The sequence below is a fragment of the Mustela erminea genome, chromosome 3 (assembly GCF_009829155.1).
Source record: "Mustela erminea isolate mMusErm1 chromosome 3, mMusErm1.Pri, whole genome shotgun sequence".
NCBI classification, from domain to species: Eukaryota; Metazoa; Chordata; class Mammalia; order Carnivora; family Mustelidae; genus Mustela; species Mustela erminea.
Window position 1 is genome coordinate 32,379,758 of NC_045616.1, and position 25,351 is coordinate 32,405,108.

Consider the following 25,351-nt stretch of genomic DNA (forward strand, 5'->3'; position numbering starts at 1 on the left):
TCTCCTCTAAGAGTCAGGCTTGACACAGACCAAGCACTATTGAGAGTAAAGCGATGCACCGGGTACTGTGAGAGATCAGTAAAACAAAACAAAACAAAACAGAAGCAGAGGGGCTTTTAGATCATAACCTGCTATGCTCTTTTCTTTTTCTGGTTTTCTATGAACATAAGTAATCTCTTAAATGGAACAAAGTTACAGCCTGTCACATTAAAAAAGTAAAGTGATAAGATGAGGCTTATTATGCCCATGACGTAGAACCTGCTCAGTCTTACTGCCTGGTTCTCCACAATGAGAAAATCTCCAAAGGGCAGCAAACATTTTAAAGCTATTACAATTTAATGTCTTCCAAGGGAAAGTGATGGCTCTGAACAAATATAAAGATCATTAACCCAAAACTTAACAACCATTCATTTATCTAAAAATATTTCTCAGTCAACATTATTGAATTTCCACTTTGTGAAGACACAAAGTGTGATCCCAAAAGAGGCTTATAATGGAACAGAGGAAGAGGAACATGAATTAATACATTTAAGAACACAAACAACAGAAACATACAAATAAAACCGCCCATAATTATACTAATGTCCTTCTTCCTAGTCATAGTTTAATCCAACATTTTTCAGAATGCATTTGTGAACAACTAGTCCAGTGAGATACTCTTCAGGGGAACAAAAAATGTCCTTGATCAAGTAGGTTTTAGTAACAGTTAAAAACCACAATCTCAAGCACATTAAAAAATGAAAAGCTTAGAACAATGTCTAATGTAACATTTCTCAAATTTATTTAATCACAGAAGCCTTCTTTGGTCTTACAATTATTAACATCTATGATCATTAGTTTTATACGCCAGTTTGGCTGCACTATTACTCAATTAAACACTAGTTTTTATATTGCTGTGAAGGTATTCCATACATCTCATTAAATATATAACCAGGTGATGCTGAGTATACGATTATCCTCAGAGCCGTGGGTAGGTTTCATCAAATCAGTTGAAAAGCCTTATGAACAAAACTGAGGATCCCCTGAGGAAGAAATCCTACCTCAAGACTAGAGCTTCTTTCTAGCAGTTTCCACTTTGCCTGCCTGCCTACATTAGGGATTTCAGGCTTGAAATCCCTCCATATCACATAAACCAAGGCCCTCAAATACATAAATTCAATAAGCAAATAGGTAAAGAAAATTTAGCATTGATAATATTTAAATAAATTAAATAAATAAGTGTATGTACATGTGTGTGTACGTGCATTTTAATTGTTGATTCTGTTTCTCTGGTGGACCTCTGACTAGTAAAACATCCCAAGAACTAATGTTTCACATAATTTTCTTCATGGTTCCCATCTTCTACAGCAGTAAGATCCTATCTCCACAGAAGAACTGTAATTACACACCAGGAGCTGTATGTATGTCAGAACGCCACACAATTTAAGGAATACAATAAAAATTGTTAGCTAACATATTTCCTACCAGCACCCACAGCCACACACAAGTTGGAACTGCTTAAATCCTAAAAGCAGACCCTGAATGGCCTAAACTGAACATTGTAATCTCTTCCCCTTTGTCACTGTGACTTGTCTAGGTGTAGTGATAACAACAGGCTTAAGTCAATTAGTGCGCCGACATCCCCCTGGCTAGACTGATTGGTTCGGTTTATTTAATGATAGAAGGAAGTGAAGAGCCTACTGGACTGGATGAGGAAGACTGGTTGCCAACATCAGGACTAAAACTGCTGCATTTTGCTACCATGAGGGATGCTAATATGACATCAAAGGCGATACATGTGCGAAGGAGTACAAAGTTGAAAGAAATGCTGAGAAATACATCTGAACCCAAGCCAAATCATGCGTAAAATCTGAACAATCTCTGTTCTTTAGTTACTTGAGCCATTAAATCCATTGTTTAAAAGATGACCTGAGATGGGTTTTTTTTGGTGCTTCAACATGTATTTGTTAAATTTTATTTGCACATTACAGCATCCTAATTAATGAAGGGAAACATAAAAGAGATAAGAACTAGGAATATAAAGGGGTGCCTGGGTGGCTCAGTTGGTTAAGCAACTGCCTTCCACTCAGGTCATGGTCCCGGAGTTCCAGGATCAAGTCCCACCGCAATCCCAGCTCCATGTGGAGTCTGCTTCTCCCTCTAACTTTCTCCCCTCTCATGTTCTCTCTCACACTCTCTCTCTCAAATAAATAAATAAAATCTTTAAAAAAAAAAAAAGAACTCGGAATATAAAAAATACAGAAAGCCCTATTTGGGGATATAGATAAACTGGGAAGGACAGTAAAAGAAGGGAAAAGAAGTCTGCTAAATGATTAAGTCAATACAAGTCTCATGTTAGCCAACTGTTCTGAGCATATGTAAGAATATGTATTCATGAATGAACCTCAAACATCCTTAGATAGCTCTTTAAATATATTAGAAAATTTGATGAAAGCTATGGTCAGTTGCCTCAGAAAAATGCTTATACACATAAAATGTAGCTTGCAATTTCAGGAGCTTCATGTAGTCCTAAAACATAGGTACAGAGGTCTATGGATTGAAGTTAGGAATCCCTGTTCTACATGGTGGCAGGAAAAACCATCAAAAGAGATGGCTCTTTATAAACAGAGATAGAAGAAAAAAACTAAAAACATGATTGGGCTGAACACAGGTTATACAAATTACAATTATTTGTGAGAACCATTTACTCTTAGGACTGATAACATTACTCACATGATTATGATATATACACCCTATAGAATTTTGTGGTAAGTTGTATTTACATGAGTAAAATTCATCCATGAATGCTCAGCATCTCAACACACAGGAAGCTCGGTCATCTTATCACTTTAAGAAAGGCAAGGGAGGATGGCTCATTCAGTTAAGCATCTGCCTTTGGCTAAGGTCTTAATCCCAGGGTCCTCTCTGATTAAGCCCCGCCTGGGATCCCTGTTCAGCATGGAGTTTGCTTCTCCCCTCCCACACCCCCAATCATGCTCTTTCTGTCTCTGAAATAAATAAATAAATAAACAAACAAACAAATAAATAAATAAATTCCCCCCTCCGCCTTTAAAATATATATATTTTTTTTAAATTTTATTTTATTTATTTATTTATTTTTTAAGCAGGGGAAAATTTGTGATCAACAGATTCACAGGCAGTTTGGAGGTTTAAACAGTGAGATCCATGAATCTGTTTGGGAGACAGAACACAACCTTTTAATGACTTTTAATGGAAGAATTGGGGTAAGAAACAGATCGAAGGGGCCCAAGTAGAAGCTGTTTGAAAAGAATAAAAAAATAGCAGTGCTGACTCATGTCAGAGAAGGGACAGCAATAAAGGAAGCAAAGATATGGCATTAACTACTATTAAAATATGCAACCCTTCAACACAGGCTTAGATGTCAGCAGGTGAACAAAAGAAATAACACACTGTGACAATCTTCCCTGTTCTTGATAATGAAAATTTCTGCCATTTCTATCAACAATAAGTAAAAATATTCTTTCTTCTCAGTTAAACCTAACTAGCCAGCCTAACACTGTAATCAGCAAAATTATTAGTGTAAGGAAAAAAAAAAAAGAATTTTTTATTCAATGCAAATCAGGTATTATTAGCATTTATTAGAATTAAAAATGAACACCTAAGACATCTCTCCTATAAATACGTTTTTGAGTCAATAGTGTCAATAAGAAAAGGCTTGGTCTCATGACATGTGGTAGCACAAAAACACCTTCATGTAATTTTTCCACTTTTTAAGTCTGCTAAATATTGGGGTATCATATGGATCAATCCATCTGCTCAAACATGCCAGTTCCCTGGAGTTAGGAAGAGCAAATAAAGGTGATTTATTTTATGTTATAGTTTTTCTTTTGTTTAACTAAAGTATAATGGACACATAATATCCTTCTAATTTCAGAGGTATATCAAGATGATTTGATATTTTTATACATTACAAAGTGATCCTCACTATAAATCTAGACACCATCTGTCACTATACAAAGTAATAGAGTATCATTGACTATATTCCCTATGTTGTACATCACATCCCCATGACTCATTTATTTTCTACCTAGAAACTTGTACCCCTTTACCTCCTTCACTTATTTTGCCCATACCCATCCCACCCTCTGACAACCACAACTTTATTTTCTGGATTTGTGAGTCTATTTGTTTTGCTTGTTTTGTGTTTTAGATTCCACACGTAAGTGAAATCATATGGTATTTATATTTTTCTGTCTGGCTTATTTCATTTGGCATAATACCTTCTAGGTCTACCCATGTTGTCATGAATGGTAAAATTTCATTCTTTTTATGGTTGAGTAATATTCCACTGTATATTTAAATATATATATACCACTCCTCTTTATCCATTCATCTACCAAAGGACACTTAGCTATTTCCTATCTTGGCTATTATAAATAATGCTGCAATGAACATATGTATGCACATGTCTCTTCCAACTGGTGTTTACATCATGTTATACTGTAATGTAGACAGCCTTTTTAAAGTGGGTGGGGCATAGCATTTTGACCAGTTTCTTCAACTACTTGTATAAAAATGAAAATCTTAGTCCTAAATTACTCACAAACAGAAACAATGCACTCTGACATGCATGCTAGGATCTTAAATGTGATCTCAATACATTTAGGGACTGAAGTTTTTTACATGGCAAATAAATACTGTCCAAAATGTGAAGAAATCAAGTATAAAATGTTACCCAATCTTTAATAGTTTTGTTCATTTTTATTTTTAAGACTGTATCCTTTGCAAAAAAAAAAAAAAAGCAAACATAAAATACAAGATAGGAAGGAAATGGTGTAAATTTAAAAATCACAATATGGTAACAGTCTTGGAGATAAGAAATTTTGTATTCTGAGCTAACTAAGGAAGCTTTTGGAGGAAGAGCCAGTACTGGTGTAGGCCCAGGTTTCTGTAAATGGCATGTGTGAGGAAAAGAAGTGTGTCACAGAGTCAGAGTGCAGAGATCAAGGTTCTGGTCCCATTTGAACTACTAACAAGCTCTGGAGTGCTGAGGAAGACATGTGCCCTCTCTGTGCTTCAATTTCTTCACCTGTACAAAGAAACACTGGACTGCTTGATTTATAAGGTGCTACCCATTCTACATTGCTGCAAATCTAAGTCTAAATCTTATAAATGATGTAAACGTACACACATCGTAGTCACGTAGATACAGACACAGGAAACAGTCACAGTATCTTCCAGATTTTCGCAACTTGAGGCTCGACAAATCATCCCCATTTCTGAACACAGGAGGGAACCATTATTTTTGTACCTCTCCTCATCTCTCCTGTCCTCACCTCCAATATGCTTCATTGTCTAAGCACAAAAGTCCAGGGACAGCTGCTTCTACCAGACTCAAAATTTCACACAGTCTAATACATTCCCAGTTGCATGATCTATAGTGGCATTATATTTTTACAAGAATTTTTGGAAAAGATTATACACACACACACATATTTTTATATATATATATATATAAATTCATATATACATATATATTTATATATAAATTTATAATATATATTTACATATATAAATTCATGTATATATATGAATTTATTGGTGATAAACAATAACCTACAAGTCTTCCTTACAGAAGAACTATAAAAAACACATGTAGATACTATTCCCACCAGGAGGCGGAGCTTCATCACATTCCCTTCCAAGAGTGGGTTAGACTTAGTGACCTAGTTCCAAAGACTAGATAGAAAAGGGAAAGGAATAAACAGAACTGTATAGTGGAAAAACCTGGCAAACACAATGCGAACCAAGTAAGGAAGGTTACTGTTTTCCATGACATCATGTACCCCAATACAGTGTGACAAGAAAGGCACTTCACATCTATGGTATTCTTTCCAAAAATGTATAACCCCAAGTTAATCATGTGGGAAAACAAGACGCAAATCCAGATTGGGAAGCATTCTGAAGGATACCTGCCAGCACTCCCCAAGACTACCATTGTCATAAAAAGCTAAGAAAGACTGAGAAGCTATCACATATCAGAGAAGGCAGGGAAAATATGACAGCTAAAACCAATGTGGCTGTCTGGATAAGATCCTGGAAGGGAAAGAGGACATCAGTGGAAAAGATGGTAAAACCTAAATGAAGTCTAGAGTTGAGTTAAAAAAAATTATTATTCAAATTAAAAATATATATCATCACACTATGTACACATCTTTGTGTTTAATACAGCCATATAATTTACCTTTCTTTAATCTTTGCAATAATCCTGTGAGAAAGGCACTGGTATTTTCATTCTACGGATGAAGAAAGTGAAGCTCATTACAATTTAAAACATTCATTAACAACAGACAGCTGATAGGTACCTGACAATTCATAGCAGCTACTAAAGAAATCCATGATGAAACCAGAAGACAATCTTTATTTTACCACTTAGGTACCACATTAGGGACATAAATTTTTAGGTGGAACTGATAGTGACATCATTTAAATATAAGAAGTCTCTTCAGTGTGACATGTTTTACTTTATCAGTATACAAAGACTACAGACTGCTTTAAAATACTCCTTACTTTATACATTTTTTAATACCATTAAGTGATTTCCAGGACTCTAATCTTTATTTCTGAATCACAGTTAAGTTGCAGTAATTCCAGGTCTGCTTATTTAACTTTCCAGTGAAGAGTGCATTATTCGGTATAAAAAATTAATGAATCCATGATGAAGAGTTATAGTGCAAATAAGATCTCAAAGCTACAATATGATTAATATTTTCTAAATTTAACATCCTTCTTATAAGCAAAGAACTGTAAGAATTATATAGAAAGACCCACCTACAGTAACTATTTTAAACTACCCCAATTATTCTTTTGTTTGCAGATATAAAAAACCTACAGTTATACCAAATGTTCTTTTCGGTATGTGAAATACAAAGAAAAATAGTCAAATATTTACAAATACTAAGATCTCTTTTCTTGGACTACCTCATGCTCATGCAAATCCATACAAGATACATCCACTGTTTCAGTGTTGTGTGTTAGCTGCTCATTAGCCTAAGAAACACAAACCTTATTCAGAGAGATTACAATTTACAATATGAAACTGACACCAACTATCAGAGCAGGCAAAAGAACCTAGCGCTAAAGAAACACTACAGAAGTTAATAAATTCAATAAGACCAAGTGAAACGGTGGTAAACTGGCCCTCAACAAATCATAAGCATCACAGGTTTTCTCAAGGAAACTGTATTTGGAGTAGCAGGTGAAAGTGTAGTCTCAGACCCAGAAGAAGACTGGGTTCTCAGTCCTGAGAAAGGTGCCCAAGTGACTGTGTGTGTTGTGCCAGAATGCTGATCCAAGTCCTGATGGAAACATATGATACTCAAGATGGGCCAAGTTTTATTTTTTAATAGCTGAGCTTCCAGCTGGCAACAAAAAAATCCTGTGCCAGCTGCTGAGGAAATAATGTGCTGGGAGCTGGCAGGCACCAGCCCCTGGAAAGCCAACAGGTTTGGATACATAGGGAATACCAAGATACTAGTGCCTAGATGGCAGAGGAGAGGGAGAAAGAGAGTCACCACAGAGCAAGGGTCCCAGACCAGGGTCTAGCAGGGACTAGTGTGCTAGAAAGCCCTCTTATATATATAATGAGAGCCACTCAAAGTCAGCTCGAGCCATCCTGGATAAGATAAACCAAATATGGGGGCTATAGTCTCTGTGAAGTCAGTTTTTGGACTATATCCTCCAATGCCTGGAGGAAAAACCATGGTGGGCATTTGGGAAAGGAAAGGTGCATCATTTTCCTCAAACGCTGTGTGCCACATTAGTGTAGATGAACTCAGGTTAGTTTCTGAGACATAGAAGCAGACTCTAAGGTTATGACTGAAGTCAGATAGATACCAAACTGGGGAAGAAGGGCATGGTGTCTTAGCTTGGGCTGCCAGAATAAAACAGCAGAGAGTAGGTAGCTTCAACAACAGAAATGTATTTCCTCACAATTTCTGGAAGCTAGATGTTTAAGATCAGGGGCTAGGCATGACTGGTTCTGGTGAGAATTCTCGTGGATTTCAGACATCTGCTTTCTTGCTGATTCCTCACATAGCACAGAGACAGTGCCCAGATCCCATGAGGAGGGCTCCACCCTCAGGACCTTGTTTAACTTTAATTATCTCCAATATTGTCATGTTGGGAGTTAGGGCCTGGACCTAGGAGTTTTTGGGGGGAAATAGGTATTCAGCTCATAACAAAGGTAGATACAAGAAAAAATGGAGGGATGCAGGCTTTGGTGGGACAATGGGAGCATGGAGAAATCAGGCAGGGCCAGATAGGCACTTGCGGGTTGAGGTGTAAATGGACACTGAAAACAAGAAGTACACCAGGGTGAAGGGTGGCCTGCCTTCTGCCCTTCAGCCCTGTCTCTGCCCATCTTCCTTCTACACTTCTTTCACCATACTTCCTGGTCACTGTTGTCAAAATAGATATGGAGATACACAAATTTTCCAGAATAATTATTTCAGCAGTGCATACAAATTGTGAACATAAAGTTAATGACTCTAGCTGGAAGTTACATGGAGGAGTTATATTTCTGATTAAGGCATTAGACATCTCATTAGATGAGTTTAAACTAACAATCCCAATTGTATTTATTGGAGATAAGAGTAAATATTTACTCTTATATTTACATTCTTATCTCCTTCACAATCCTCTCCTTAGCTCTTCTCTTCCTGGCTCAGGCAGGGTCCCGGCTACAAGTCTATGTTACAGGACATCGCTGACTGATGACACAGCCACAAGTAAGGCATTAAGTTAAACTTTTTAAAAAGAATGATTCCTTTCAAAAACAAAACTAGAGGAGGGGAGAAACCCAGGAAGCGTTCAATCCTGCTAAACCCTGTCCTAGATACCAAGTTGTTGTCAGCATCTGTATGGTCTGTTAATGGAGGTAAAAATAAGTAAATATAATTGTACATACCTGATCCTAACAAGACATGAGGCATTTAAAAAGCATAAAAACAGAAATTGTTGGAAAATCTTCCAACACATTTACAAAGGCTTTGAAGCTTAGAGCCCTATTTCACTCCAAACACACAGTCTCCTGAACACACAGAAAAGATCTAAGGTAATCATACAGAGAATTCAACTGGAAGAAAACACAGATGTACAGATGCTTGTAGCTATCTGAGACCTTAGAGGCAAATGATCTAATCATAGGAAGTCACACTATCCCATCATTTAGAGATGGGGTCCTTTAAGACAGCAAACTGACAAAAGACCTAAAGCCCCTTAGGTTCAAAAGGTCTTTCAACTGCAGAAGCCCTTCTGGTACAACTTATCCATTTTCCCTACCAATGTTCAGAGTGCTTACTACATGCCAAGCATTGCACTAAGCTCTGGGGACACAGCAGTGAACGAGGGGACAGAGGCCTAACCCACAATAGTTTACACTCTGAGAGAGGGACCTGGGCATTGAATAAGTAATTTCACAGTGTGCTGGTTTAGCAGAGGGCTACGAAGGGAAAACATCTTGAAGAAAGGGAGATTTAAGTCCTGTCCGTTTTTCTGCTGCTATTAACTTAACTCCTCCAATATTTGTGCCTTCCTGTATTTAAGCATTCACTGTTCCAGAAACATTTATGCAGCACTCATGGGGGGCAGGTAATGGGGGGCTGATGAAGAATTGACTTAGTAGTGGGGATAAAGATGAGTGACATACAGGGTTTCTCTGCCCAAGGAACAGAGGCTCTGGTGGTGAAGACCACATAGCATTTACCTGTAAGACAATACACATATGAAGTGATATGAGAGCAGGGAGGCAGCGGAAAACTTCCTGCCGGAGAGGTAGGATGACCATCCTGGAGGGATTAGAAGGACAAGGGCATTTCAGGCCAAGAGAGTTTCATGCACAACACCATAGATATACAAAGATCCATGAGAGGTCCTTAAGGCCAAGACAGGCATAGCAGAAAGAGAACAAGCACCAGAGTCTGACAAACCTGCACTTGAATCCCCTTCCAAGCTGTCTGAGCTTGAACAAGTTACTTGTTCTGAGCCTCAGGTCTCTCATCTAAAAAATGGGCCTGATGTGATCATCTTGCTATATTACTGAAATAATTAGCAATGTACATAAGACAAACACTCCATGCTGGTAATTACAAAAGTGGTGGGGAATGAGACTGGCAGGCAAGTTGGGGTTAGATTGCTAAAAAGGACCAAGTATGCTAGACTGAGGTTTTTTCCCCTATAGATACTTATAGGAATCATTATCCCTAACCTCCCACCTTGTGTCTTGTCTGGGGAATGGTATCAAGCTTATGTGCCAGCTTCAGAGCTAATGTTTTTACATACACGGTCTCATTTCATCCTCACAGCAACCTCAAGGAGGATACACTTCATTTTATAAATAAGGCTAAGTGAAGTTCAGTGCTATGCCTAAAGGCACAGAGCCATCAAGTAGCAATTTGCTCCTTCCTGTTTTCCTGCCCGCATCCTGCACCATCTAGTTCACTTCTTGTCTTAGCCCCTCCGTTAGTCAGCAATTCTCCTTCACCCTCACGACTCGACTGTTCCGAACCGCCTACTTGTTGCCCAGCCTTGAAGCCGCCTAAGTAGCTGCCTTGTCCACCTCTCCCCTTGGGCTCTGGTTCCCTGAGGATCACCCCCTCCATCACCTGCCTGCTCAAACCTGGGCTGGCACTCTGCTGCCCCCTCCTGGTCTAGGCCAGAACCTCAACGGCTCCCCAGGTCGTCTTCTCAGTCCTGACATTACATTTCCTCAGTATCTTAAGATTTGGAAGAACTGTACTAGTTTGCCATATATTATCCTGATGCTTTCCTCAGCTTTCTATTTCACTAACATGTCATACATATATATAAAAAGCTCTGTTTGTTATGGTTTATTTTGCTTCTAGTTCTAGGTTACACTCAGGAGAGCCTCTCAAGAGTTTACCTCACTGAGTATTATTATCTTACATGCTCACATTGAAGGAAAACGGAAAGGAAGGACCCAGAGTCCCATAGGAGCCACTAAAAATGTTTCTGCTCACACAAGAAATTTTCAGAAGCCTATTATGATTGAACACTTTAGGCCAGGCTGATTTATTGAATTACATATTGTGAATTTGGTCACATTTAATAATATAGTCTTATTTTCTTAGCGGTTATCCTAACAGGGAGCTTTGAAAAAAAAAAAAAAAAGTTAGATTCACCTGAATGAATAGGTAATAGGAAACTTACATCCTGCCAAATACTAAACTTGGACTGTCTAGCTGTCACACCTAAAGAACAATTTTGCATGTCTGTTGGAGCCCCAAATGAAAGATTATCACCTACTAAGTTAAAAAAGTCAGTCACTAACTAGCTGTGCCCCAGCACAAGTGAGGCACACCAAGATAAAAAAAATGCAATGAAGACCAAAATGCAAGCAAAAGTCCCTATTAAAGAGTCCACAAGGACTTGAAGTAAGGAGAAACTGTTCAAATGCTGCACTATAGGTAGCAATAAATGTGTGCTCACAATGAAGAGATTTGTGATCGCCTACTCTTCTTTGTTCTGGTTTGTAACATTAGTCAGTTCTGTCTATAATCAAACATAAATCAAAGGAAGTGCACTTTTAACAAAGACTACTACTGCAAACTAGTAGAGAAAACAGTTAAGAATATATGTCATATCCATTACTTTTCTAGAAGACCACTCCAATCAGAGGGTTGTTCAAGTCTAGCCTTTTTTATCTTTTAAGACTATATCTGTATTTTTGCACTTGGTGAATTTTTCAACCATATGACCCTGAAGCATGACTTAAAAAGTAAAGAAGTAATTAAGTAATGACTATGCATTTGTTGACAGGGTTAAATTCAGCATCCTAGTACTAATGACCATAAGTCAGCAAGCACTGCCCACTAAACACTTCATCTACCTAAGACAGCAGTTGGCAAAGTTACCATGAAGTAGGTAAGCAACTACGTGGCTCAGTTGGTTAAGCAACTGCCTTCCGCTCAGGTCATAATCCAAGGGTCCTGGGACAGAGTCCTATGTCAGGCTCTCTACTCAGTGGGGAGCCTGCTTCTCCCTCTGCCTGACGCTCCTCTGCCTGTTTGCGCTATCTCTTTCTCTGTCAAATAAGTAAATTTTAAAAATACGGAAAAAAAATAAAATTGAGGTTCTTGAAAGTAATACAAACTTGGGATTCAACAATAAAGAAAAACAAAATTCATTCAACCCTCTGCTTGATGGGCAAGTGGCATTCTTTTTCTGTTTTCTGCCAAATGACTTCTTTGGTTATAATCACAGAAAGTTCTTATCAAAACCCTTTATCAAGTAGTCTTAAAATGCATAACAAGTGCATATATGTACCCACTTCCTCTTTCTGCTCAAAGTCACAACTTGGCGTATTTCTTTTTTGTTGGTGTTTGTATCTAAAATCTGCTTTAAAATCATTTTCAAAAAGTAGCATGTTATTTAAACAGAAAAAAACTTATTTAGTATCCACTCATAACTACCATTCTTTAATCTGATAATCAACCAACAAAATATTTTTACAAACATGCTCCCAAGTTATGTATATTTATGTACCTGCAGATACTAAACATGTGCTACTGAACCAATCTAAAATGTACGTTTTAAAACATCCAAAACCAAAAATTAAAAGCAAAAATTAGAATAATTTTTAAAAAGAGATTCCCTAATACTTTCTTCTAGCGTACCCTAGATGTGGACATCCCATTTTAGTCAAAATGTCAGTGACTGCTTTAATTTAGTTTTTAAGTCTATTTAAAAAAAAAAAAAAAAGAAGAATTCTATTTTTTCAAAATATTATTTAGGGGCATCTGGGTGGCTCAGTGAGTTAAGCCTCTGTCTTCCCCTCAAGTCATGATCCCAGGGTCCTGGGATGGAGCCCTCCATTGGACTCTGCTCTCTGCTCAGCAGGGAGTCTGCTTCCTCCTCTCTCTCTGCCTGCCTCTCTGCCTACTTGTGATCTCTGTCTGTCAAATAAATAAATTTAAAATATATATATATTATTTAAACAGGACCTTTAATTTAAAAGACCTTAATTAGTCTCAATTTAAAGGACCTTAATTAGTCCATCTGAGATATATGCATGACCTATAGAAGAATTATTCAAAATGTGGCTAATATATTAGTCCACAGGAAAATTAAACTTTACTAGAAGTGAATCTTTTATCAATAGTTTATACAGCATATTATTTTATAACTGTCACTTCAAATACAACAGAAGAATGATCTGAAACCTATTTCATTATTAAATAAAAAATAAATTACCCTTCAAGAAGTAATCTCTGAACGTGAGCATTGATTTTCAAAAACGTAAAGGATGAATAGAACTGGCCAACTTGCTACACAGGTAAAAACTGTAACTATCCCAGTTTCAACAGATGTAGAAAAAGGATGCATATGCATTTAAAGCTTATGCCTAGGGCACCTGAGCGGCTCAGTCGGTTAAGTCTCTGCCTTTGACTCAGGTCATGATTCCAGGGTCCTGGAATGCAGTCCAGTATTGGGCACCCTGTTCCCCAGGAAGTATGCTTCTCCCTCTGCCCCTCCTCCTGCTTGTGCTCTCTCTCATGTTCTCACTCATGCTCTCTCTCTATTTCAAATAAATAAATAAAATCTTCAAAAAAAAAAAAATAATAAAGCTTATGCCCACCTGAAAAACTAGTATCAGGTTGACATTTTCAAAGTGCAAGGGAGATTCAAGTTTCTTGAATAAATGAAGTCTTGATATCATTTAAACTTGAAATTCTCATGTAACTGAATAGGATTAAAAATTTTAACTTGACTGTTCTAGGTCAGAATTTGGTAAACCACAAGCCAAGAGCCTAATATGGCAGTCACTAGTTTTTGTATAGTCTGCAACCTAAAAATAGCTTTTACATTTTTTTAATGGTTTTTAAAAATCAGAAGAAAAATAGTATTTTGTGATGTGAAAATTATATGAAATTCAAATATTATAGTCAAAAATAAAGTTTTATTGGAAAACTTTTATTGGAAAAGCCATGTGCATTTGTTTCTCTGTTGTCTATGGCTATTTTTACTCTGCCATCACAAAGTTGAATTGCCACAGAGACCATATGGACCACAAAACCTAAAATATTAACTGTCTATTCCTTTATGGGCTCTTTACCAGGTCTAGGTAACTGATCTCAATCGCTTCAACCCCACTTCCCCTTTCTTATCTCATCATTGGCTGTGGGAGGTGTTTTTCTTCCCTTTCTTTCCTTCCTTCTTTCCCTTTCTCTCCCTCCCTCCTTTCCTTCCTTTTTAACACACAGGGTAAGTTCTCTCTTCCCACCCCACCCCACCACCTCCCCACCCCCTTAAGCCCCTCCACCCCGGGTTTAAGGGTTAAGGGCAAGTTCTGAGTCCCACAACATCAACTCAAGATGCAGTTGCTTCTATAGCCACCCTTTGTTCTCATAACAGTTACTTTCTCTTTATCTACAATTTTGGTTTTCAAGTGATAGACAGTCATTTTGTTTTTATAGGCTCTTTGGCCTAACATCAACCTACCCTCCCAACCTTAACTGCCATGACAATGTTCATGTTTTATGAAGTTTGCAAAATAAAATGTGTATCCTGTCTTTTTCTGCCAGCTTTTGCCTTTTCTTAGAATGTAATTTCCACCTAGTATGTCCTTCACCAAAGCTCTTCCTGTTAAAATTCTGCTGAATTTCAAGGTCCACCCCTTCCACGAAGACATCTCAATCCTTCCAATCAGAATTATCACTCCATTTTTAGACTATGATGATTGCCTGATCTCTACCTCATATTAGTTTTACTTATTATTTATCTCATATTAAATTTATTGTTGTAAATTATACAGTGAACTACATATCTGGAAGTCAATATATAGTGTTCTCTTCATCAGATTCAATCATATTCCAGTCCCCTTGCCCTGCCACACACACTACCAACATACATTGCCTAGTTCATAGTTATACAAAAGGTCGGATGTGTAACAGAAAGGAATTCAGGTGGCACAAAGACATCGAAATAAATAACAAAGAATCAAAAAATGAGACCATTATTCTCTTTTCAATTACTTTTCATTTCTTCTGATTCCATCACAGAGAAATTCTCACTTTGTGCTACTATGGTTTTAACCCTGCTAATCTTTGATAATCTCCCTTTTTAACAAAGAAAGAATAATCCTTGGGCTGGGAGCCTTCTGTAGGAAAACATTTGTAGCTTCAGTTTAATAAAAACGCTTTGTTTATACTGCAATTTATTTTTATAATTTTCTTCTATTGATGACAGGAAAACAATAATGAAATTTAATTTCCATTTAATGAACATAAGTATTCAGGATAAGTAAACTTAGGTTAACAAAATAGGGTAATTTTAACAAAAATATTAAGCAAATTCTAACACACCTGGTATGCACATATGACAAAAATCTTAATGGCATTACAGAGAAATGGGGAGAAACAATTGGTTATAGCAGATTCTTGATAAAGTCAAATGATTTCAATCCATCAACCTCCTTCTTGTTAACCTTCTACATAACTAAAAGAAAATCACGTAAAAGACTAGCTTCAAGCTTCTGAAACAGTGGTTCTTAACAGAAAGGGCAAGGGGGTAACATGTGACAATGTCTAGAGACATTTTTGGTTGTCATAACTTGGGGGTCGTGGGGAGGGCTGCTTCTTTCATCTAGTGGGTAGAGGGTAGGGACACTATTAAACACAGGGTTGTTCCCACAGAATTATCTAGCCCCAAAAGTCTGTGGTGCCAAGGTTAAGAAACCCTGCTGTAAGAGAAAAGAGAAAGCTCTACTTGTGAGATCCTTTGTCCATTGTTATAAATCACCCTCTGTCCAGCATTGCTCCTTTCCTTATTTGCTCTTTGCCACTGATTATGATTATGGACGAAAATCTTCCACCCAAGTCTTTCGCTATTTTATATCACCCATATACCCACCATACCCAATTAGCAATAAGAGTTTTAAAATGGACTGTGTTGAAGAGTCCATATTCTTTATGTGCTTACAGTATACTATCAATATTTAGATCTAACTTCCTAATTAAGTTACGGGAGTTATGAGATTTTCAGATGATCCATTATCAAAGAGGGGGGGAAAAAGACTAATATAATTTGAGTAAAACTTTGATTCCAGAGCACCTGGGTGGCTCAATTGGTTAAGTCTCTGCCTTCGGCTCAGGTCATGATCCCAGGGTCCTAGGATTGAGCCCCATATCGGGCTCCCTATTCTGTGGGAGGCCTGCTTCTCCCTCTCCCACTCCCCCTGCTTGTTTCCTGTCTCCCTCTCTGTCAAATAAATAAAATCTTAAAACAAAACAAAACAAAAAAAACCTTGATTCCAGCTACTATTGATTTCATGATTTCACATAAAGTTACTCTTTGGCCTGATTTATATGGCTCATTGACTTGATATACTTTGCAGAATAAACCTGACCTTGAAATTTTAAAAATACAATTTTTACTAGATATGTGAGGTGTGTTCACTTTCCCAAAAGAGAGTCTAAGAGAACTACTTTTAAAGCTAGCCAAAACAAACAAACAAACAAAAAACATTAACATAAAAAAATAACAACCAGTAGCTGAAACAGATACCACTCAGGTCTTTATTCTTAAATGCATTATTGCAAACACTAATCCGTACATATATTCTGAAGGTAAAGTATTTACAAGAAAGTTCTTTGAAGCTATTTTGTGGTTAGTGTTTTGTTTCTCTTTCTGTCTCTCTTTTTTACTCAAGTAAAGTTCTCTAGAACAGTTTAGAAGAAAATAGCACCTGTGTCTTTTTTTTTTTTCTTTCAAATTAGGAGTTATTTTTACCCTGGTAACAGTATTTAAACATGGAAAAATAATGTATTCTAAAGTAATGATCTTATCATAGTCAACCCTTAATTTTAAGGCTCTTGACAATGAGTAGATTTCCAAATTTAACATTTACTATGCATTAACGTCAATGGTTGGTATAGTCCGGAGGTATTTCATGCCTTTACATTTAAGGTGATTTAATGCCTAATTCTGAGATGCCTGTGGCAAAATGATAGTGAAGGTGAAACTGAATCCTTTTCACTTCAGAGCCACAAAGCTCTCTGCCAACAGAAAAACAGCATTATTTTCAACACCTACAAGCTACAGAGGTGATAGTTATCAGGACTTCCACTGTGAAGAAAGAAAACCAGCACAGGAGATTACGGTCACACAAATTTTAGGGAGAAGATAAACAAGTCACCAGATTTCTCTTTTCCTGGGATCATGCCAACTGTGCCAGCCTATTTCATTACCATTCACTCACCCTCTTTAAAATCATTTGTTGAGCAGCTGCCCAGTACTGAGCTCTGTGCTAGGCACTGAGCACACAATAGTGAACCAGTCAAATCCAGAGACGGCCTTATGGGAGCTTGCAGTCAGTGTTCAAGCATGGGCACCCTGGTGTCTATTCTCCCACTTGTAATCCCACCATGTTCCTGAGCCAACTGCCTGAGATAACAACAGGGACCCAAACAGTTATATTTTTAATACGTAGGTTAGATCCCCAAAAGAGCTTAAGATTTTAGGTGCAATGTGGGTGGCAGGAGAACCATAACCAGCAGTATATTATGGATAGCCTGGGGGTTCCTAAAGGACAATGTGGGGGAAGGTACTGGGGGAGAAGTACTGACTGAAAATGGCTCAGGAAGAGGCTACAACAAAGACAGGGAAGAAGAAATGGAGGATAGGATTTCTCATCACCCAGGGGCACTGGTTGGAGCTCTGCTGTTAGAAAATGCACACTTTTCATGTTTCCTTACAGGAAGTATCTGCTGCCCATTACCCAGGGCCAGAATTAAGTGTTACCAAGTGGAATACACAAGTGTTCAGGCCTCTGACTTCCTCCCCTATACAGTGAAGGTGCTGCTGGCCCAGCCTCCTGCCCCCTCAGCTATTTCAGAGTACAGCGCACCCAGCAGATCTTGGAGAGACACTAGAGTTTTTCCAAAATATTTGGAAGGGGAAACCCAATGACGACTTAGAGGTAAAGACAGGAGAACTTTTCTCTACAGAGTTGTGCATACTCAGCAGTTGGTTTGCAGGGCATTTTTCAAAATGGATCTGCCTCATATTTTAATCTGGCATACACAGATTTACGGCCTAAAACAACATTTTCATACTGGGTCATAATACATTAGTGAAATATGAAACCATGTGGATTCAGCCAATACTTTGATGAAATAGAATAAAATCAAACAGCATAGACTAGGAAATATTAGAGTACATTGTTGGTAATAAGAATAAACATTGTTTTACAAAACTTGTTTCTATTCTAAATACACACACTGTTTCTATTTTATACACACCTATGTCTTACCATCTAAATCTATTTGGTTCCTAAGCAATAATACCTATAGCAAGGGATCCTATGAAACCCTGCTTTAATTCTTTTGCCATATAAATATACTCTTTTAAATTGTGGAAAAGGTTGGGGGGATGGTGACTGAAATTCACTAACTTAAAGAAACTATAGTTAAGAAGAATGGAAATTTATCTAAAAATTTATTGCAAGATAGTTCAATACACTTTTCTTCTTTTGTACTAATTATCTTTCCTTTGGTTTCCTTTAACTTTTGTATGTGGGAATACATCAAGTTTTGCCTACATTCTTTCAGTCTCATACTACAGAGAGAAACAAGAGGTGGGGAATACCTGAAAACAGGGTTTGGGTTTCGATGCACAATCCCCACCACAGGGAAGCCCAGGCCAAATCCTGTCCATCCCTGTGCCAAACCACTCGACAGAATCTGGACCAGATGCACGTTCTTCTTTCCCTTAGAAAAGACTTTAAAATGCCAGCTTCTCAAATTACTGGGCAAAGGACCAACTACTCTCTAGGATAGGGAGCTTTGAATAAGATCATGGCCATATGAATTGGCCATGAATTTGTTAGGGCATCACAATTTTTGTAAACTTTTTGACAAGCTCTATAAAGAAAGCATTATTTTCAAATGTGATCTTAGAAAAATTAAATTAGCTTGTCTGATACTCTTTAAATAATCTTCCTTATCCCACCCCTCACCCCCTATCCTGATACATATATATATACACACAAATATATATGTGTGTGTGTGTATACACATATATACACACATATATATATGTGTGTGTGTATATACACACATAAATAATAGAATAGAAACAAATAAGAGCTATCACATGGCCTTGGGCTACCTGTAAAACATTGCTTTTAGGGGTTTCAGCTGGCTTTCACTGTGCTTCCTAAAATTTCCAAACATATCCTCAGGGTGTGTTGCCCTATTAGTCACATGTCCAGGAGCACCTTGGTGGCGCAGTCTTTGTTAAGCATCTGCCTTTGGCTCAGTTCATGATCCCAGGACCCTGGGATTGAGCCCCTTGTCACATCAGGCTCCCTGCTCAGTGGGAAGCCTACTTCTTCTCTCCTACTACCCCTCCCTTGTGTTCCCTCTCTCACTTGCTCTCTCTCTGACAAATAAATAAATAAAATCTTTTTAAAAAATAGTCACATGTCCAATCTTCTTTAATTCATGAGTCAATAGCTTACAACAGATAATTTTAACAGAGGAATGACTACTCACAAATTAACTTAACCTGGTGGGAACTGTCTATATCCTGGATCTAAATATAGTGACATTTCACACCAAGGTCTTCGTTCCCTTAGCATCTTAATGACAACTGTGTAACTAATGAGTTACATGTTTTGGCCTTAGAGTCACCACTGACAGGCAGATTTGGCCCAAGACTGAGAGTTAAGAGAGTAAAGACTTGAAACCAATCGAGTCTCAACTTTATCCCTGGTGAAGAAAAGAAGACTTCTGTCAGGCAATAGTTGTAATTCTGCTGTATTCTCTGGCTAGGTAGATTCTTAGTAATTATATCTGTAACCTTAGTTGCTTTATGTTTTAGATTTATTTTGTTGAAAAAAATAACTGATCATGAAATGACATTTTTCAGTCTCAGCCAAATGGAGTAAACATGCACCTCACCAATACTGCCATCTACAGAGAACTTACCTAATACACTAAAAAGCAGCAAAAAAGAGAATTTTTAGTTTTCTCAAAATATTTTAATTCTGAAATTTGCAAGGTAATCAGACAGCTAGATAGCAAAGTAAGAATCTTAGCAATATGTAACTGATTTATATTTGTCTTCCAAAATTTACTGCAAAATATAGCATAAAGTTTTTTTTAAAATAAACTTCAAATTCCTTAGGTTTTCCCAACAAAGTTGACATCCCATAGATGTGTACCACTCACAATTTTTTTCTAACCACTTTTCTATTCCTCAAATTAAAGCAATGTCTTGAATAAGCAAAGCTTATTCATAAAGATAATATGTAGCTAATGAGAAGTCCCAGTCAATTAGGCATCTGGGGCAAACGTTACTCAGGGAGCAGTTAGATTTGGTGGTGGGACAGTCCCTTTAGCACCAGCAGACACTTCCTCTAATAGAGGCGGCAGTTTCTAAAACACCAAGTAAACAATTGTAAGTAGATTATCTCTTCAATCAGAAATTTATACTGTTCCACTGCAGCTCACCATACAATTATAGTAAGGTTCAAACCTGACAAAAGGAGTCACTTCATTTATTTCCATCCTACATACAATTGCACATCTTCAGATGAACACTGAAGTGAATGCATGCAATTGCACATCTTCAGATGAACACTGCAGATTTTGATCAAAGTAGGATATTTATGTACACACTATTCAATGCCCAAGTATTCTGGAACATTTTTTAAAAGATTTATTTATTTATTTGGTAGGGGGCATGAGCATGTGGGTGGCGGGACAGGAGGGAGAGGGAGAATCTCAAGCAGACTCCCTGGTAAGCCCAAAGCCCATTGCAGGGCATGGAATCCAGGACCCTGAGATCATGACCTTAGACGAAATTAAGAGTTGGATGCTGTGAACCATGAGAGACTATGGACTCTGAAAAACAATCTGAGGGTTTTGACGGGGTAGGGGGGGTGGGAGGTCGGGGTACCAGGTGGTGGGTATTATAGAGGGCACGGATTGCATGGAGCACTGGGTGTGGTGCAAAAATAATGAATACTGTTATGCTGAAAATAAAAAATAAATTAAAAAATAAGTAAATAAAATTAAAAAAAAAAAAAAAGAGTTGGATGCTTAACTAACTAAGCCACCCAGCCACCCCTGGAAAATTTTTAAACAATGACAAATGACTATATTTTCATTCAGAAGTGTTGGGTTTCTTCCATACCTTCTATATCAATGAGCCATTAATAGTAGTGGCAAATGGGGGTGGGGTGGGGAGGTGGTTTGTGAAGTGACCCTTACACCTTCCCATCAAGTATCAACATCCATAATCCTGTACTGTGGTCTCCAGTGGCATTTAAAAAAAAAAAAAAATTGGCTCTTAGCTAAACTGTTTCCAACAAAAAGAAAATAGAAAATGAAATTACAAAGTATTAAATACAGAAGCTTCAACTCGTCCACACTTGAAATTACATTTTCAGATTCCCTATGGTAAACGGCCTGGATCTAAAATGTATGTTGAAAGGAATTCTCCTTACCTACTGATAACAGAAAGGAAAGAAGGGAAAAGCAAGGAGGGAAAGAAAAAACAATTTTCTATGTTTAAAAATATGAGAACATATGGCATCATCCACATGGCAAACCGCTCTCTACCTGTTTGGATCTTCAGAGGAGGGATGAGGGACATTTCTGCAACCCCAGAGAGATAGCTTTTTGCATACATAATTTAAATAAATCACTCCAGCATGAAAGAAGAGCAGAATTTTTCTAATTACCACTGCCTAAACCCCATGTGCTGTTTTTTCTTTAAAGCCACACTAGTTCATTATTCTGCCTTCAACTCTCTTAAATGATTCATTCTCCCCTTCACTCCTGAGCAGACTCTACAGGGAAGCTAGTATTTAAGTTTAATTCCTAGTGCCACTTGCTTTGGAGAGTTTGATGAGAGGTAAGGGGAAGAATCTAATTTAATAATTCTGTCGTGGTTTGGAGGGGCACCCTCTGCCCCTACCCCAAAAAAATAACTAGACAAACAAGACCCTCTCGCAAGCTATAGTCTTGAGCAAAGACACCAATCGGGAAAGCAGGGCCCACGTGTGGTGGGAGCTGTCACCCAAGGGAAGTGGCAGCCGGCAAGAAGGAGGGAGCGAGGGTGGAAGAGTCGAGCTGCTGCTCGCAGCTGCACCGGCCTGGGTGCTCTGAAAGACACTTGACTCCCAACTTGAAAGCACTTAGCTCTCTCCTAGACACTACAGGGGGAGAAATCAAAGGACAGGGAGGCTGGCTCGCGCATACCCCCAAGAGCAGTCCCTGTGAAAGGGACTTCCCTGTGCGCGCCGCGGGCTTCCCCAGAAGCTCGAGCCCGCGCGCAGTACAAGCCGCTCCACCACGTCCAGGGAGCCCCCCCCCACCCCCACCCCACCACCACTGCCTTACCGTCCCAGCTCCGACTCCACCTCGAAGAAATCGCTCAAAGCATCCCTGTTGGAACCTTCGATCCAGTAATCCGGGATGAGGCTCCCGGCCCCTGGGGCCACACTGGCAGTGACCGAAGAGCAGGACGAGGCAGAGCACGAGGGCACCGTGACTTTGAGCATCTTCGCGGCGGGACTCCGGAAGCCGCCACCGCTGTCGCCGCCGCTGCCGGAGCGAGAAGCCCCGCCGCCTGCTGCCGCCTGCAAACGCAGGAGCGAGAGGTGGCGTCCTTCACACACGCACACACCCACCACCGCCGCCGCTGCTTCCCCCCCCTCCACCCCCCGTGCCTCCCCCGGCGCCCTGAGCTGCGCGCAAGCTGCAGCTCCCTTCCAGCACAGTCAGAAAGGAGGGAGGGAAGGTGGGTGGGTGGAGAAGGGGGCGAGGTACTGGGAGAGGGTGTGGAGAGAGAACCCAGTCGCTGCCAGCCGGAGAGGAGAGGCGGAGGCACTGCAAAGGAGAGAGATTCCCTCCCCCTTCGCTCTCTCCCTCCCCACCTCTCCTTCTCCCTCCCCACCTCTCCTCCTCCCTCCGCGGAACCTTTCCAGCCCCCTCCCTTTTTTCCTTTCTCACCCCCAGGCTGTGGCTGCTGCGGAGCCGGTTTGGGCGGCTCCGGATGCAGGAGCTTGGGGAAAGCACGAGGACCAGAGCATCATCCCACGCGCCCTCCCGCGGGAGCCGGGAGCCTGGAAGGCAGCGCGCGCAGTGGGACGCTCGCTCCAGGAGTGGCGGGCGCCCAGCGCGCTCTGGAAGCACATGGGTCTGGACCACCAAGCAGAGGGTGAGAGAGGGACCTGGCTGTTGTTGGCGCTACTCATCCTTCCCCGGAGCGCGTCTAGGTGGCGAGTCCCTCCCACCTATCACCAGCTAATCAGCCATTCCCTGTTCATCCCTCTGTCAAAGCTTATATTGGCAGCTGGGGAGGGTGCCCTGTGGTCGTCGATCTCCCAGAGCTCCTGTGCCCGGCCCCAGTTGATAGCTGCAGGAGAAGGAAGCACGGGGTCCTCACTGACCTGACTCACCTTTGAGTGAAGACTTCAGTTGGAAGAGATGCTGTTGTGCTGCCGCTGGCACTGCCTCCTTTAGCACGGTTGGAGCTCCTGAAAGGGCAGGTGTTTGCTGTGTCAGGTTCACTCTCAACCTCTGAAGGCTGGAACAGAAATGACCCAGAGAATTACAGGTCTGGAAGGGCCCTGTGGAAGCCTTAATGCGGGACCTGTCACCATTCCTGGCAGAGAAGATTGCTACATTTAAAGCTATTCACTCTTCCACGGAGATGTGTCCCATCACAAGCATTCCAATGTCTGTCTGGCAACCTTAAGGCTATTCTTCTAGGTACTGGTTAAATGTATATCATTTATATTTCTACCATTGAACTTTTTTCTTTCTGGATTTCAGCAATGACAATTGCTCAGTCATATTCTGTAATAAATATATATAAAAGTAGTTATTACATCAACCTCATTTCTGGCTAAATAACTCTAGGCCCTTTCTTTAACCTTATTTCACAGGTGTCACTTTCAGAAATTTTTTTATTTTCCTCCAACATGCAATAAACCCTATCACATGCCCCCGTTCCTGACAACATCAATAAACAAAGTCCAATATTATCCATTAATTTATTGATTTATTTCTGACTCTTTGGAGCTTTCATGCTATGTTGGACTACCCCCCCCAAAAGCACTAAAAACCTCACAATTAACCTTATTGCTAAGAATATGATCCTTAGTTGACTAAAATTGAAAAAATAAGTATAAAAACTATCCCTCACAGATAATTTTATGAAGATGAGCATATATTCAATTTAAAAATGGCCCCCAAAATATCAAGTATATGTAGATTCATACAAATTCAGTGAAACACTGAGTTATTTAGTAAAAGACTGAAAATGCATACACAACATTTTCAGAGAATGAATTCAATAATCTTCATGTTAAAAAATCAAGTGCATACTCAAGGCAAACTAATAAAACTCTAAAGTAAATTCTAGTTCAAGTTAAGTTTCCCTTGGCTTGCACAGACTGGTGGAGGAAGGGCATGGAGTAGTTGCTAGGCCATTTTTATTCACACTTCTTTGAGGCAAGTTCTGAAGTGGCAGCACTGCATGTTTACACTTGTCTTTTGTGAGCAATTCTTTTACAACATAAGTCCAAAGCAAGCATATTACATTGAAAGAGATAATAAGTCTTTTTACTTTTCCTATTTTAGGGAATGATAGCTAGAGAAACACCACTTCATGGTATAGAGGAGATTGCAGAATTGATATTTAAATTCAACACTGGTTTGGTCATTTGATACCTATGCTTTTCAAAACTGACTTTTGTAAAAGTGCTGTTAACTTCAAAAGAGGGTATCTGGTTTAATAAATCAATTTATATTTATTTAAAAATAGAAGATGAAACTAAATATTATTTTAAGACAAGTGCAACAGGATTGAATCTGTATGATTTATCTTCACTCCTTACAAAATACCATCTAAAATGATGAGAAGAACAAAGGCATATATCCACAATAAGAAAGAGGAGTAATATCAACTAAATTCCAGAATCTAAGAACAGATAAACAAATGGTAATTGACTTTGAAGACTGGATATACCTGAAACTTGGATTTAAAATGGGAGAAGCCAATGAGAAAAAATCCAATTTTCACCACAAAATTCCAGAAATGCTCGGAAATTGAGTACTAGATCCTTCTAAAGTTGGAACAGAAAATAAGACATTAGTTGAAAGCTTTTATAAGAAGTTCTTAGGTCCCTACATTTCTTCTTCCACCATTCACAGTAAAAAAACACAGTTCCTAAACCCTTGGGAAAGAGAGATTTAATCTTTGAAAACGTTAAAAGAAAATGAAATACGTTTTACATCATAAGGTACAGGTCGCACCATATTGAAAACAGAAGGATCTGAGAAACTCTACATAA

At 38.9% G+C, this 25,351-nt stretch overlaps 1 protein-coding gene across 6 annotated transcripts in view; it reads right to left on the reverse strand.

Annotated features, from left to right (window-relative positions):
- Window positions 1-23,680, reverse strand: part of CAMK4 (calcium/calmodulin dependent protein kinase IV) — a 239,537-nt gene extending 215,857 nt beyond the window's left edge. For 2 of the 6 annotated variants that reach the window (XM_032335564.1, XM_032335563.1), the window contains exons 1-2: window positions 23,453-23,550; window positions 22,392-22,630 (exon numbers count right to left, since the gene is read on the reverse strand). In XM_032335564.1, coding sequence (XP_032191455.1) covers window positions 22,392-22,552 — 161 coding nt within the window. In that variant the 5' untranslated portion in view covers window positions 22,553-22,630; window positions 23,453-23,550. Of the gene's footprint in view, window positions 1-6,205; window positions 6,253-22,391; window positions 22,631-23,003; window positions 23,108-23,452 lie in introns of those variants that run through there. The other 4 variants (XM_032335566.1, XM_032335561.1, XM_032335565.1 and 1 more) reach the window with 4 other exon arrangements.
- Between the last annotated feature and the right edge of the window lie 1,671 nt (window positions 23,681-25,351).